The 12470-nt window shown below is 39.9% G+C and overlaps 1 protein-coding gene across 1 annotated transcript; it reads left to right on the top strand.

Annotated features, from left to right (window-relative positions):
• Positions 1–3111: 3111 nt before the first annotated feature.
• Positions 3112–6654, top strand: LOC115774820 (E3 ubiquitin-protein ligase rnf146-like). Its single transcript, XM_030722245.1, has 2 exons — positions 3112–3301; positions 3865–6654. Exon 2 carries the CDS (start codon positions 3866–3868, stop codon positions 4934–4936), a length of 1071 nt encoding a protein of 356 aa, XP_030578105.1. The 5' UTR covers positions 3112–3301; position 3865; the 3' UTR covers positions 4937–6654.
• The last annotated feature ends 5816 nt before the right edge of the window (positions 6655–12470 follow it).

Here is a 12470-nt window from a genome sequence, read left to right as displayed (position 1 = left end):
TTTTCTAAGTAAATATTTCTAACCGAGCTACTGACATGAAATTCTCACCAGATGTCGGTAACAACCCATCCAATCCACCCATGCAAAGAAATCATAGATGCCTATAAATTAAGTTACTGTATGTGTAATGATGAGAAGTGACAGGGGAAAAAAAAAACATAAATACGCTTACTGAAATTTATTTAAAACTTTGTACAAAAGCCTCTGTTGGTGATGGCAGCTTCAACACACCTCCTGTATGAAGAAAATAGTTGCATGCATTGCATAAGTGTGATCTTGGCTCATTTTTTCACACAAACATTCTTCAAATCCTGAAGGTTCATGGGCTCCTATGAACTCTGAGCTTTAGTTGTTTCCATAGATTTTCAGTTTGATTCAGGTCAACTGATTGGCTGGGCTATTCTAGCAGCTTTATTTCTTTCTCTGAAACCAGCTGAGTTTTCTTGACTGTGTGTTTGGGATCATTGTCTTGCTGAAATGTCCGCCCTCATTTCATTGTCGTCCTGGTAAATGTCAGCAGATTTTTTTATTAAGAATGTCTCAGTACATTTTTCCATTCATCCTTCCTTTGATTATATGAAGCGAGCCAGTGCTGTGTGCTGAAAAAGACACACACCATGATGTTCCCACCTCCAAACTTCACTGTTGGTATGGTGTTTTAGGATGATATGCAGTGCCTTGACCTCCAAACATGGTGTGTATTGTGGCATCCAAAGAGTTTAATTTTGGTCTGATCTGACCAGATTATATTCTCTCAGTATGTCACAGGCTTGTCTAAATGTTGTTCAGCAAACTTAACATGCTTCAAAATGCTTTTTCATCAATAATGGAGTCTTGCTTGGTGATTGTGCATACAGGCTGTGGCAGTTGTTTTCTTTGAAACATTTCTACATGCTGATTCCAGGTCTTTCTGTAGCTCTCTACAAGTGGTCCTTGGCTCTTGGACAACTCTTCTGATAATTCTTTTCACTCCTCTGCATGTGTGAATTGGATGGGTTGTTATGGTCATCTGGTGCAAATTTCATGTCAATCTCACAATAGCAAATATATTTATTTAGAAAACTGATGATGTGTTCAATAATTATTTTATACACTATAGGCCTTGAGAACCCCCCCAGAAATTGCATTTTTTTCTTGTCTCTACTTTTTTTTTTTTTTGGTCACAGCAGCTTTTATGAACAGTGGAGAGAGACAGGAAATGGGGGAAAGACGTGGGCAAATTGGCGAAGGGGTGGGACACGAACCCGCGCTGCAACGCGTGTATATGGTCACCGGCTTCACCACTAAGCCACCCAGGCGCCCTCTTGTCTCTATTTCTTGACAACCAAACTGCATGTCAAATATAAAAGTTAAAATAAGTTATAAACTCACTTTTCTGTTTTGATTTTATTGATACATGTCTTTTATAGCTGGTAAAGCTTTTCTAAACATCAACATGTATTAAAGAACAATAATTATCCACTGCGAGTTGTGTGCCATGACATATATGCAGGGCCATTACTCAAACCTATTTAGTCTGGAAAAGAAAGCAACAAGGCAGTAAGATGACATGAAAAAGAGGAGGTGACATGATCCAGTCATGTGCCAGCACCGTGGGTAGACCTAGGGCCAGTCCTCTTTAGTATATTTTGTATTTTTCCAATCTTTTCTGGCTAGATTGAGTCATTTTAACCAATGCAACACTGTCACCCATATTATCAAAAGAAGACTGATTAATTCCAAAGTTTCCTCCCTTTACTTATAGAACTACTTTTATCCTTGACTTTCACAATCCATTACATCCCATGCTTCATTTTGTTGTGCCTTTTCCACATAGTTATTTTTCCAGGTATTGCTTGTTCTGTTTTGGTATGTTGTCTTTTTTCTGTTTTTTTTGCAGTTGCAGCATTTGAATTGTTTTGGTTAGTGTAGTGGTGCTCTGTCCTCTTTTTCTGTTTTCTCCCCTTTCTCTCTCTCTCTCTTTTTTTTTTCCCCCAGCCTGTCAACTGGAATTTAATTATATGTATACAAATAAATAAATAAATAAAACAAACAAACAAACAACAAAAACACAAAACATTAAGAAAAGCTTATAGAGACTCTATAGAGCTTATCTTGGAAGAATAAATATGTTTGGCACAACAATGCATTCAGATCACAATTCTGCTTGCAAACAGTGCCAGATATGACAGGCTTAAAAAAACAAAAACAAAAAAAAAACAATCCATTACATCCCACAGCTACCATCAGTTTCTAAGAAAACTAATGCTAGCATTGATTTGCAACCCTGTTACCATACATATAAAACATGACAAGCATAAGTGAAAAAGATATAAAATTTATTAAAAAGTATTCATGTGGTCCTGAGTATTTATTTGTCACATGTATGTCATAATCTACAAATAGAAGTAATATATCCATTCAGCCATGTTAACTTGTGCAATTTGAAACCTGTTTCCATATCATATTTAATAAAAAATAATCATAAATGTTTTACTTAGCTCACAAGGATTTAATATATTGCCTTTGTGATACATTGAACAGTGCATTTGAGCAAAGATTTGAAAATAAATATAAAAAAAATTTTTTTTTAAACGTCAGAATATTGAAAAGTTGGATAAGGTAGGTTTTGAAAGTTGTTTAAATTAATATAAGCTAGTATTATCTGAAACTGAATGAGTATTAAGTATGAATGTGACTGTCTTAAACTTAATGATCAAAAATTAATTAAAAATTTTTTAAATCATAGTTTTCAGATTTTGGAGTACCGGGGACTGGGTTATACCAAGCACAGCACACATCAACTAAAATATTTCATATAAAGTACCGTTGATGCCTGAATTTTTGTTGGTTGATTATTTGTTTTAACTAAATACATAACAGAAAATTATGAAAGCAAAGTTATAGAATTATGGAATGGCCCACTAATAATATGAATAAAAGGATGAGAAAAATACTGTGGCTAATAGTTTGAACAAAGAAATTAGAGGAATGGCGTTGTGCAACAATTTTTTAAAAATTTTTTTTTATAGTGTGTAACATATAAAACCAAAACTATGCATGGGTTTAATGAGGCGCTATTTCACTGTGAAACACTCACAGCCACAGTAGAGCTAAACAACGTGTGCATCAGCGGTGGTAAGTGTATGGGACAGATTCAGCAGTACTGAAGTCAGCTGGGCAGGGCATAGAGCTGAAGAAACGTAGCAACGCAACTCATTTCCTGCCATACATGATTTCATAACCAAATTTAAATGCAGTTGTGTAAATATCTCAACCTGGACTTCTGCTGAGGACGCTGCTTGAGACATCCCGTGTTCAGGTGAGTGTGTTTATAATAAACTTTAGCTGCCCGGAGACACACTGACAGCTAGCAGGCTAACTTCATACACTAGTAGTGCTGTCAGGTCAGCGTTAGCTGAATGAGTGTTTTACCTTATCCGACTGTAAATTGGTTACAGCCACAATAACACGGTGAGAGTTTAACACTATGACACGCGTTAAAATATCGGTTTATAAAATGTGCGACTAGAAAATAAGTCAAAAGCTAACGTTAGCACAGCAGTAGCCTAGCTGGGTGGCTACGTTAGCTCTGTCAAGCAGAGAGAGGCCTTTGTTGTTCTACTTGTAGCCCGATAAAGTCATGAGAAGAATGCTAGCCTGTTTGTTGCTTTACATGTTTGTTACGAAACTACAGTAATTTAGGAACATGTTCGCGGGGGTTAATATATGCCCAGAAAATAGTCGTGAGTTATATACGCAGGAGGGCGTTCCCAGAAGTGTCAGCAGACTGCATTCCCATGTTTTAGTCAGCGAGTCATTAAACCTGTTTAGCCCACAGCATGCGTGTCCCATCAGATGTACTGTGACTCTCTTTCCCTACAGCATGGCAGGCTATGGAGAGGTGGACCGCACAGTAAACGCCCTGCGACCCTCCAAGCTCATAGAGGACGTAGGAGATGCTACCTCTTCCAGCTCCAGCACCACCTCAGAATGTGCCATCTGCCTGCAGAGCTGCATCCATCCTGTACAACTCCCGTGCTGCCATGTCTTCTGCTTTCTGTGTGTGAAGGGTGCCTCCTGGCACAGCAAACGCTGTGCTCTCTGCCGACATGAAATCCCTGAGGACTTCCTGGAGCGGCCAGTTCTCCTGTCACCTGAAGAACTGAAGGCGGCAGCTTCCGGGCTGAGCCGAATCGGAGGGACCGGGGGTGAGTCCCACGAAGACTATGCATGGTACTATGAGGGGCGCAATGGTTGGTGGCAGTACGATGAGAGGACCAGCCGAGAGCTGGAGGAGGCCTTCACCAAGGGCAGAAAGAGCACAGAGATGCTGATTGCAGGGTTTCTTTATGTGGCCGATCTGGAAACCATGGTGCAGTACCGCAGAAATGAGCATGGTCGCAGGCGTAAGATAAAGAGGGACGTTCTAGATATCCCTAAAAAGGGGGTGGCGGGATTGAGGTTAGAGCCTGAACCTGCCCCTCTTCCTGTTTTACCTGTCGTTGCTTCAGCAGCAACAGAACGTGTCAGCTCAGCTGATGGATCGGACTCTGCCAGCCAATCGCAGTCTTCCTTTCCTATTATGGTGTCTTGTCCCCCTATTAGGCCTCAAACACTACTGGGGCGTCATCATCTCACCAGTCCTTTGTCTCCATCACCTTCAACTCTGGAAGACTCTTTCTCTCAGCTCCTAATAAGCCAGCCTGAGGGTGAAGAAGTGGAAGGAGACGATGAGCTGCAGACGTACGACTTTGCGTCCGGCAGCAGTGAGAGTGAGGAGGAGGAGGAGTGCGAGAGAGGTAGAGCAGAATCAGTGGCACGAAGAAGACATGGGCAAAGACCGCTAAGAGAGAGCCAGCCAACCAGAATCCCTCCAAGAGGTGGGCCTTCCAGCTCTGCACTCAGTGTCCGCTCACGTAGTCCTGACGGACAGTGCACTGTGACAGAAGTGTGACTTGACCATGTGAAATGTTCTCAAACTCTTCTCAGTTCAGCAAAAAAGTTCAAAAACCAGTGTACATCTTTAAAAGGTCCCATGGAAGGAGAAATACTTTTATTGTGTTGTTACCTGTGTCACTGGGTGGATATTCACCTGTCGATTGATGTGCCAAATATCATCCTAACATGTATTCGGCCAATTTTTACATCCGGTAATTGTCAGGTTAATTAATCCTTGTAATGTCCTGGGGTCATTTTTGACCCCAAATGAAATCTGCCATCAAAATATGTTTTGTATTCATCAAATAATAATCTAAAAATAATAAGGGTTGTTCGATACTATGCTCTTCATGATTAAAATAAATTATTAGAGTAACTTGATTGGTTTATGGGTTTTTATTAAATTTAATAACATGTTGTCAAATCATTTGAGGTCATTTTGACCCTAGAGGACAAAAGGTGTAGGGCAATCAGGAGGACATTACAAGGGTTAAAGATCTCAATCCACTTTAATGTAAACTTCATTTTGTTGGTGGCTCTGAGCTGTGTTCAGACTGAACTCCTGAGAATATGGAGAGAGATATCAGTGAGCAGGAGGAGGACAAACAATAGCTGGAATCAAGTCCTCCATTTCTGAATGGTTCGTACGCACCTGACAGTCTATGGGAGAGTCTCAGCAAAAATTTTCACTGAAGTTGAAATATTTCATTTTGCATGGACGCATACTTGCCCATGTTCCCTGTCACCCATAGCAAATTTGCATTAGTTTATATCTTTGCATAACTTTGGACTTCTTGGTCTGAATGCCCCATAACAGTAGAGATCTTTGTAGATCTGTGGGAGTACCCACATTAGAGGTTACAGCTCTCTCTACACAACTAACATAATAGCTAACACCTATGATATGGGATAATCCCATCTTGTCTTTGTTGTCCTCCACTGTTGTGTAAGCAGAAATGGGTAAAACTGTAGACGAGATTACGTTTTTGTTTTAAAGGCTTTTATTAAATTCTTCTGAACTGTTTTCAGCCAGCAGTATATGGAGCAGCGGTGGTTATGCAATCTCTCTCAGCAACAGCAGACTTGTTTGTAAAACAAAACAAAACAAAAAAAAGTGAGGAGCTTTGGAAAGTTATCCAGTCCATAAACCACCATCTGTCATCTGCCTTCGCATAAGTTGTGACAGCGCAATACAGCCTCTTTGAAACAATGATACCCTGCTCACAAACTCTGTGAGCTCAATGTAGATGTGGCTGATATTTATAGTCTCTCTTTTAGTGATGGTGTAAAAATCAAGCCTAAATGTAGCACCTTACATACGAGTTACAGAGGATTAAAATTGCTTAATTGCTGTGGTAATTTTTTAAATTTTTTTTTTAAAGCTTAATCAGGCTCTAATAATTAGCTATTTGAGTTTGTGTGCGTGTGTGTGTGTGTATGAGGAGGAGGGAGGCCACATTCCCCCCGTTTTAGTGTGAAAGTCTTGTTTTAATAATGTAATAATGACGTGTTTGTTTTGTCGTGAGCACCATTGGGTGCTGAAAAGCTACTGGCAGAACCACTGGAAAGTGTTAGGTTATATATGTAGAGAGACACATTTGGGTTTCTATTTCTTGTCATAGGGCTACTATCAAAGCTTTGGCAGTGATCTGTACTTGGATGGGCTCACACTGTGTTCACACGCTCTGTCCCCCACCCGCTGTTGCCTTTTTTTTTTTTCCTTTTCTCCAGCTGCCCCCCCCCCCCCCCCCCCCCCCCCCCTTCCCAATTCTCAACTTTTCACTGTACCTGTCTTACTGAAGTCTGAGTCATTTCTCCTGTGGTGTTCTGTCAAGTTATTAAAAGTGTTTACCTATGATTTAAAATCACATGCTGGCTGTGTTTTTCTTTTTAAATGGATGCATTCATAATGCAAATCATTACAAGATTATGGGAGAACTGGGAGCTCTGATCCATGGGGCTGTTTGTGAGGTGTGTGTCGCACTGTACTTTAAGAGTCCACATGATGGAGGTGTTGCTCAAATTTGTGAGGGCTTTAAACGAGCTCCACACAGACTGGCAGGTTTTCAAGCAGCCGATGAGGCAAATGAAAAGAATGTGTTTGTGAATATTGTGAATAATAACTTTTAAAATTTGAGTGGCAAACTCAAGCAAATATTGGTATTAAGATGTTCCTAAATTTGGATGCAGATTTTGGCAAGAAAGTTAACGTGTAAACATATTTTTCTTTAAGAATGACTTGCTCTTAAGCACTTTGATACTTGAGCTGATCCAGTCCAGAACGCTGATTTATTCACAGCCTTTAAAAGGTGCAAACAGGCTAACAATTAACACCATTGCACTACTACTGTGTCTCCATCAAAGTCTCACTCACACTTGCTTTAGTTTATAGCGCTTAGTCTGTGCATCATTAAAGGCTGTGAATTAAACAGTGGACTCCAGTCCCTTCTGTCCTTTGGATTTATTTATATGATGGTCTGAAACATCACCAAAGCCTCTGAGCTGCAGCATTTGCCAAGTGAAGAAAACCACAGGCTCTGTGTGTGCAGTTGGACTGTGACTTGAATTAGAAGCATGGCTCTGTGGGCGAGACTTTGTCCTGTGTCTTTTCAGAGCTTTCACAAAGCTGTGTGTACTTTATATTCAGTGGTCATGGTGGCCATATGTTTGTGTTTTGATAAAATAACTTTTATTTGCAGTGTGTAAAATAAATTAATGCAATTAAAAATTCTTCATTTTTAATTGCATTAATTTCATTCTTTCAGCTGATCTAGGAAGTATTTACCTTTTGTATACTTAGTGTTTTAGATTACTTCTATAAGCAATTGTGTAAGAATGGGCTGCTCTCTGGAGCTCAGTGAATTCCAGCGTGGTACTGTGATAGGATGCCACCTGTGCAACAAGTCCAGTCGCAATATTTCCTCACTACTAAATATTTCACAGTCAACTGTTAGTGTTATCCATATTTTATGGCAAAATATATTGGCTGTTCCCAGTGAGCTGTATACAAATTTTGGGGTAACTAAGCAAAATGGGAAGGTCATAAAAGGAAAACATACAGGTAGATAGAAGATGTTAGACGCTCAGGACAGGAAAATAGAAAATGCACAACAAAACAATAAAAATTAAATGGGCAGAAAGGAGTTAATGTTTGTGACAGAACTGTAAAAATGTGAGCTGCATACAGAACAACCAAATGAAAATCAGCAGTAACACCTAAACAGAAGGAAAACAAGGTTATTGTGTATTATGAAGAAGCAGTCAAGGAGTGTGAAAGTTGATATTAAGTGACGAATCACATATCTGCATTGGCCAAGAATTTGTCTGATTGAAAAAATGGTTCAAGACAAGGCTCGAACAACAAGGCTGTCAACAGTCACAGGTGCTGCAAAGCAAATTGTGTTGTTTTATTGTGTTTTTATTGGTAATTCCATAATCCATTCTCTTCTGCTTATCCAGTTCTGGGTTGGGTCAGGTTGGGGAGTAGCTATCCCACCTACCATAGGGCGAGAGGTGGGGTACACCCTGGGCAAGTCACCAGCCTCTTGCAACTTTTGATCTGGAAAAAAATCATCCATGAATTAAAATAATTATTTGATGGTATGTTTCAATAAACCGAAAATGTTTGGGTATCAAGCAAAAATAGTTTTGTGTCAAATCTTTTTCTTGTTTTTTGCTGCTTCTTCTTTCAGCTTCTCCCTTTAGGGATAACCACAGAGTAGATCATCACCTTGTCCCTAGCATCCTCCTCTGTAACACCAACCCTCTGCGTGTCCTCCTCTACTACATCCATAAACCTCTGCAAATGTCCAAACCATCTCAACCTCGTTTGCCAAATTTTCTTTCCAAGCTGCTCAACCTGAGCTGTCGCTCTGATGTACTTATTTCTACTCCTGTCCATCCTGGTCACTCCACAACGAAAATCTTAACATCTTCAGCTCGGCCTCCTGTCTTTTTGTCAGTGTCATACATCATAGCAGCTATTTTATAAACCTTCCCTTTTATTCTTGCTGCTATCCTTCTGTCACAAATAGTAATAACCAAAATACCATTTGTTGCTGAGGAGGTGGTTTATAGTGAGTTTTGGGATTTTCTTGTTCACTAAAAACAGCCTCCAGCTGTGGCTGAAAACCAAACCAAAACAGTAAATCAGATCAGACAGGACTGAAACACAACGCCTTGTAGAGCTGAGGGGTGCCGCAAACTCAGGGGCATTTCTATGGGTGGTTGTCACTGCAAACAATCACTTTGACATCACATGCAATTTGATCTATTGTTTCTATAAAAGTATTGATTTACAGTAGCTTTAAATTTTCCCATTAACAAATATGGAAACCTATGCCATCACTTACATATTTGTGTATTTCCCATTCATTTAGACATGCAGGCTGAACAATGTCACATTTACAACTATCAAAGGCATTCATCAAATATGCTTAATAGAAACATAGTTGACAAAATTTTGTATACCTTGTTATGCAGCAGTCAAAACATAACTATCATCTTGAAATGCCTACTGTGACGCACAACATGAATAACACATATTACATAGGGCATCTCTTCTACTGCTTGCTACACTGACAGATCTACATCACATGGAAACAAAGACTGTATTTAGACTGAACATGTATGGAGGAACATCTGCTGATGATGAGATGTGGTGACCGTGTGAAGGACAAGTGAAGAAGAGCAAAGAAACAAAGAGATCTTTCTGAATTCAAAGGAAAAAAAAAACCTGCTTGTGAGTCTCATCGCGTGCATGAAGAGAGGTCAGGGCTACTTCTGGTCTGGGCGTGCAGTATATGATACGGCAAATGCTGAACGCAGACAGACAGACAGGAGACAAGTCTGCTATATGTTTTCAGACACATAGCTGCCCACTAATGCTCTCATGTGAGCCTCATGTGCTGATCAAATGCCTTCTGTAGCCTAACTTTTCACACTACATAAAATACATACCCTGTCTCCAATACATCCACAAATAGTCCCATCATACTCACATCTCTCGCCACCCTGAACCCCAAAGTGGAGCATTGTTGCTACAGGGATTATTTCTAACTTTATTTTGTTGAGCAAAGTTGTACACTGGTTGAGCCTATTAAAAGTAGACGAATGTTTTCTTATACAAATTCTGTTTAATACTGAAATTATTATTTTATAAGACAATGAAAAATATGGATGCTACATGCTGCAAGTAGCTCATTGTTGCAAAAACCTTTAGTATCTGGTCTCTGTCTTGCAGCTGTGCATGATGTGTCTGTCTATACATATGTGCATGGTATGCCACCAGTATTTCTACCCATAATGCAGAGATGCACAGACTAGGTACCTCACTCATGCAGGAGCCAGGAATGACTTCACTTGTACTGTAACTCTCATCGACCTAACACCATTAGCCTATCAAGTAACATGCCTCACTAAGCTCAGTGCTACTGAACCATTTATAACAGTGACATATGACGTTATTACTATGATGATCATAAAGTTTATATTATGGGAGTGCTCCATTTCTAAAAACAGTTTCATATGATTTCACACTGTAATTTCTGTTTGGAGTCTTTGTGCTATCAGATGAAGACTGAAAAGAGAAATAGCTAGGTTAGTACTAAGGTATCGTTATTGGCTTTTACACGAGAAGAAATGCTCTGCAGGGATCTTGCTACTGTCGAGTTTGTAAGTGCTAATTTCATTGGCACACACCTTTTATTTCAGTGTGCAAGGTTAACACTGGAAGTTGGAGCACTTGTAGAAACCAGATGCAGAGGGCACCTGTCTGTATTTACACTCATTGGACACTTTATTACGTAAACCAAGCTAATACTGAGTCAGACCGCTCTTTGCCTTCAGAATTGCCTCAATTCTTCGTGGCAAAGATTTAACAGGGTTTCTTGAACACTGTCATGTTCAAGAAACCCTGGACGCTTTACAGAAAAATTCTGTCCAATTTTGATGAGTCCATTTACACTGTCATGTTCAAGAAACAAGTCTGAGATGATCTAAGCTTTGTGACATTGTGTTATACTGCTGGACGCAGCCATCAGGACATGAGTACACTGTAGTCGCAAAGGGATGGCCATGGTCAGCAACAACACTCAGGTAGGCTGAGGTGTTTTAACAATGCTCACTCGGTACCAAGAAGCCCAAAGTGTGCCAAAAAAATATCCCCCACACAATTACACCACCAGCAGCAGCCTGAACCACTGATGCCAGGAAGGATGGATCCATGCTTTTGTGTTGTTTACACCAAATTCTGACCCTACAATCCAAATGGTGCAGTAGAAATCGAGACTCATCAGTATACTCATCAATATATTTCTGTCCAATTTTGGTGAGTCCGTTTACCGTTTACTGTTCTTTATTGTCAGGAGTGGCACACAGTGTAGCCTTTTGATGCAGTTGCCTGTCTGGTTCAAGGTTTGACATGTTGTGCATTCAGAGATGCTCTTCTGCATACCTTGGTTGTAACAAGTGGATATTTGAGTTACTGTTGCCGTCCTATTAGTCTGAAGCAGTCTAGCAATTCTCCTGTGACCTCTGACACCAACAAGGTATTTTTGCCAAGAGATCTGATACTCACTGGATATTTTCTTTTTGTGGACCATTCTCTGTAAACCCTAGAGATGGTTGTGTGGGAAAATCCCAGTAGATCAGCAGTTTCTGAAATACTCAGACCAGTCCGTCTGGCACCAACAAAGTGAATGTGAGAATGTAATCAAACTGTTTATCAGAGGAAATGTGCGGTTTTTAAGCTCACTGTCATATGTCCGGGTCTCATGTCTAATCTGTGATTAATTCCAACAATATCAGGAATAAATAACATGTTTATGCATGTTTCCATGTGTTAGAGTCCTTACTTAATTTCAGATTAGGCTTGAGGTCATAGACATACTTACATGTTTGTCTATGCTTGAGGTGCGGAGGAAGAGGATGACATTTTATCCAGATGCTGGTCGCGTTGTCTCTTTCCTTTGCATTTTCACTTCTTTGGTGCAGGGGACTCCTCAGATGATAAAACAGAGGTATGATCCTTCATATCTTGAGTCTGAAGGTGCAGACATGAAATCAAATTAGCCTCCACAGCATGTGAACTCCTACAAGTTCTTTTCTCCTCCACCTTTGGCATGCTATGCATGTAGCTGGTCTCTAGCTACTTACATAAAACATGATTAGGTGGAACAGAGATGTCCATCTGGGGTATTGTATTCAAGATGGTGGGGCAACACTGTGCCAAACCGGTGCCTGTGTTTTTTTAATGGATTAATTCTAAGTTTATGAGAGTTCATCAGTTTGTTGGGAGACGTAATTACACACTAATCAATGTGTATTTATAAGTACAGTCTTTTTTTTCTAAGCCTCAAAACATAACTTACTGTACCTTTAAAGGGATCCAGTAATTTAATTGTGTTGACTGCTTTTACAAAACCTAAGCTATAGTTATGAAAAACAATAGTTACAGAGGTACAAGGAGAAATGGAGACAAGGAGCCTGCAGCAGACTGAACTCAGCCCTGGATGGCATGGACACAACCTCCACAGTGTGAGACATCTCCC

The sequence above is a fragment of the Archocentrus centrarchus genome, chromosome 24 (genome assembly GCF_007364275.1).
Source record: "Archocentrus centrarchus isolate MPI-CPG fArcCen1 chromosome 24, fArcCen1, whole genome shotgun sequence".
Lineage (NCBI taxonomy): Eukaryota > Metazoa > Chordata > Actinopteri > Cichliformes > Cichlidae > Archocentrus > Archocentrus centrarchus.
Note: the sequence above shows the minus strand (reverse complement) of the source record. Positions and strands in the feature narration are given on the sequence as shown.

What these genes read in the sequence shown, in the direction of transcription:
- LOC115774820 (XM_030722245.1), top strand. Translation starts at nt 3,866, where the DNA reads ATGGCAGGCTATGGAGAGGTGGACCGCACAGTAAACGCCCTGCGACCC.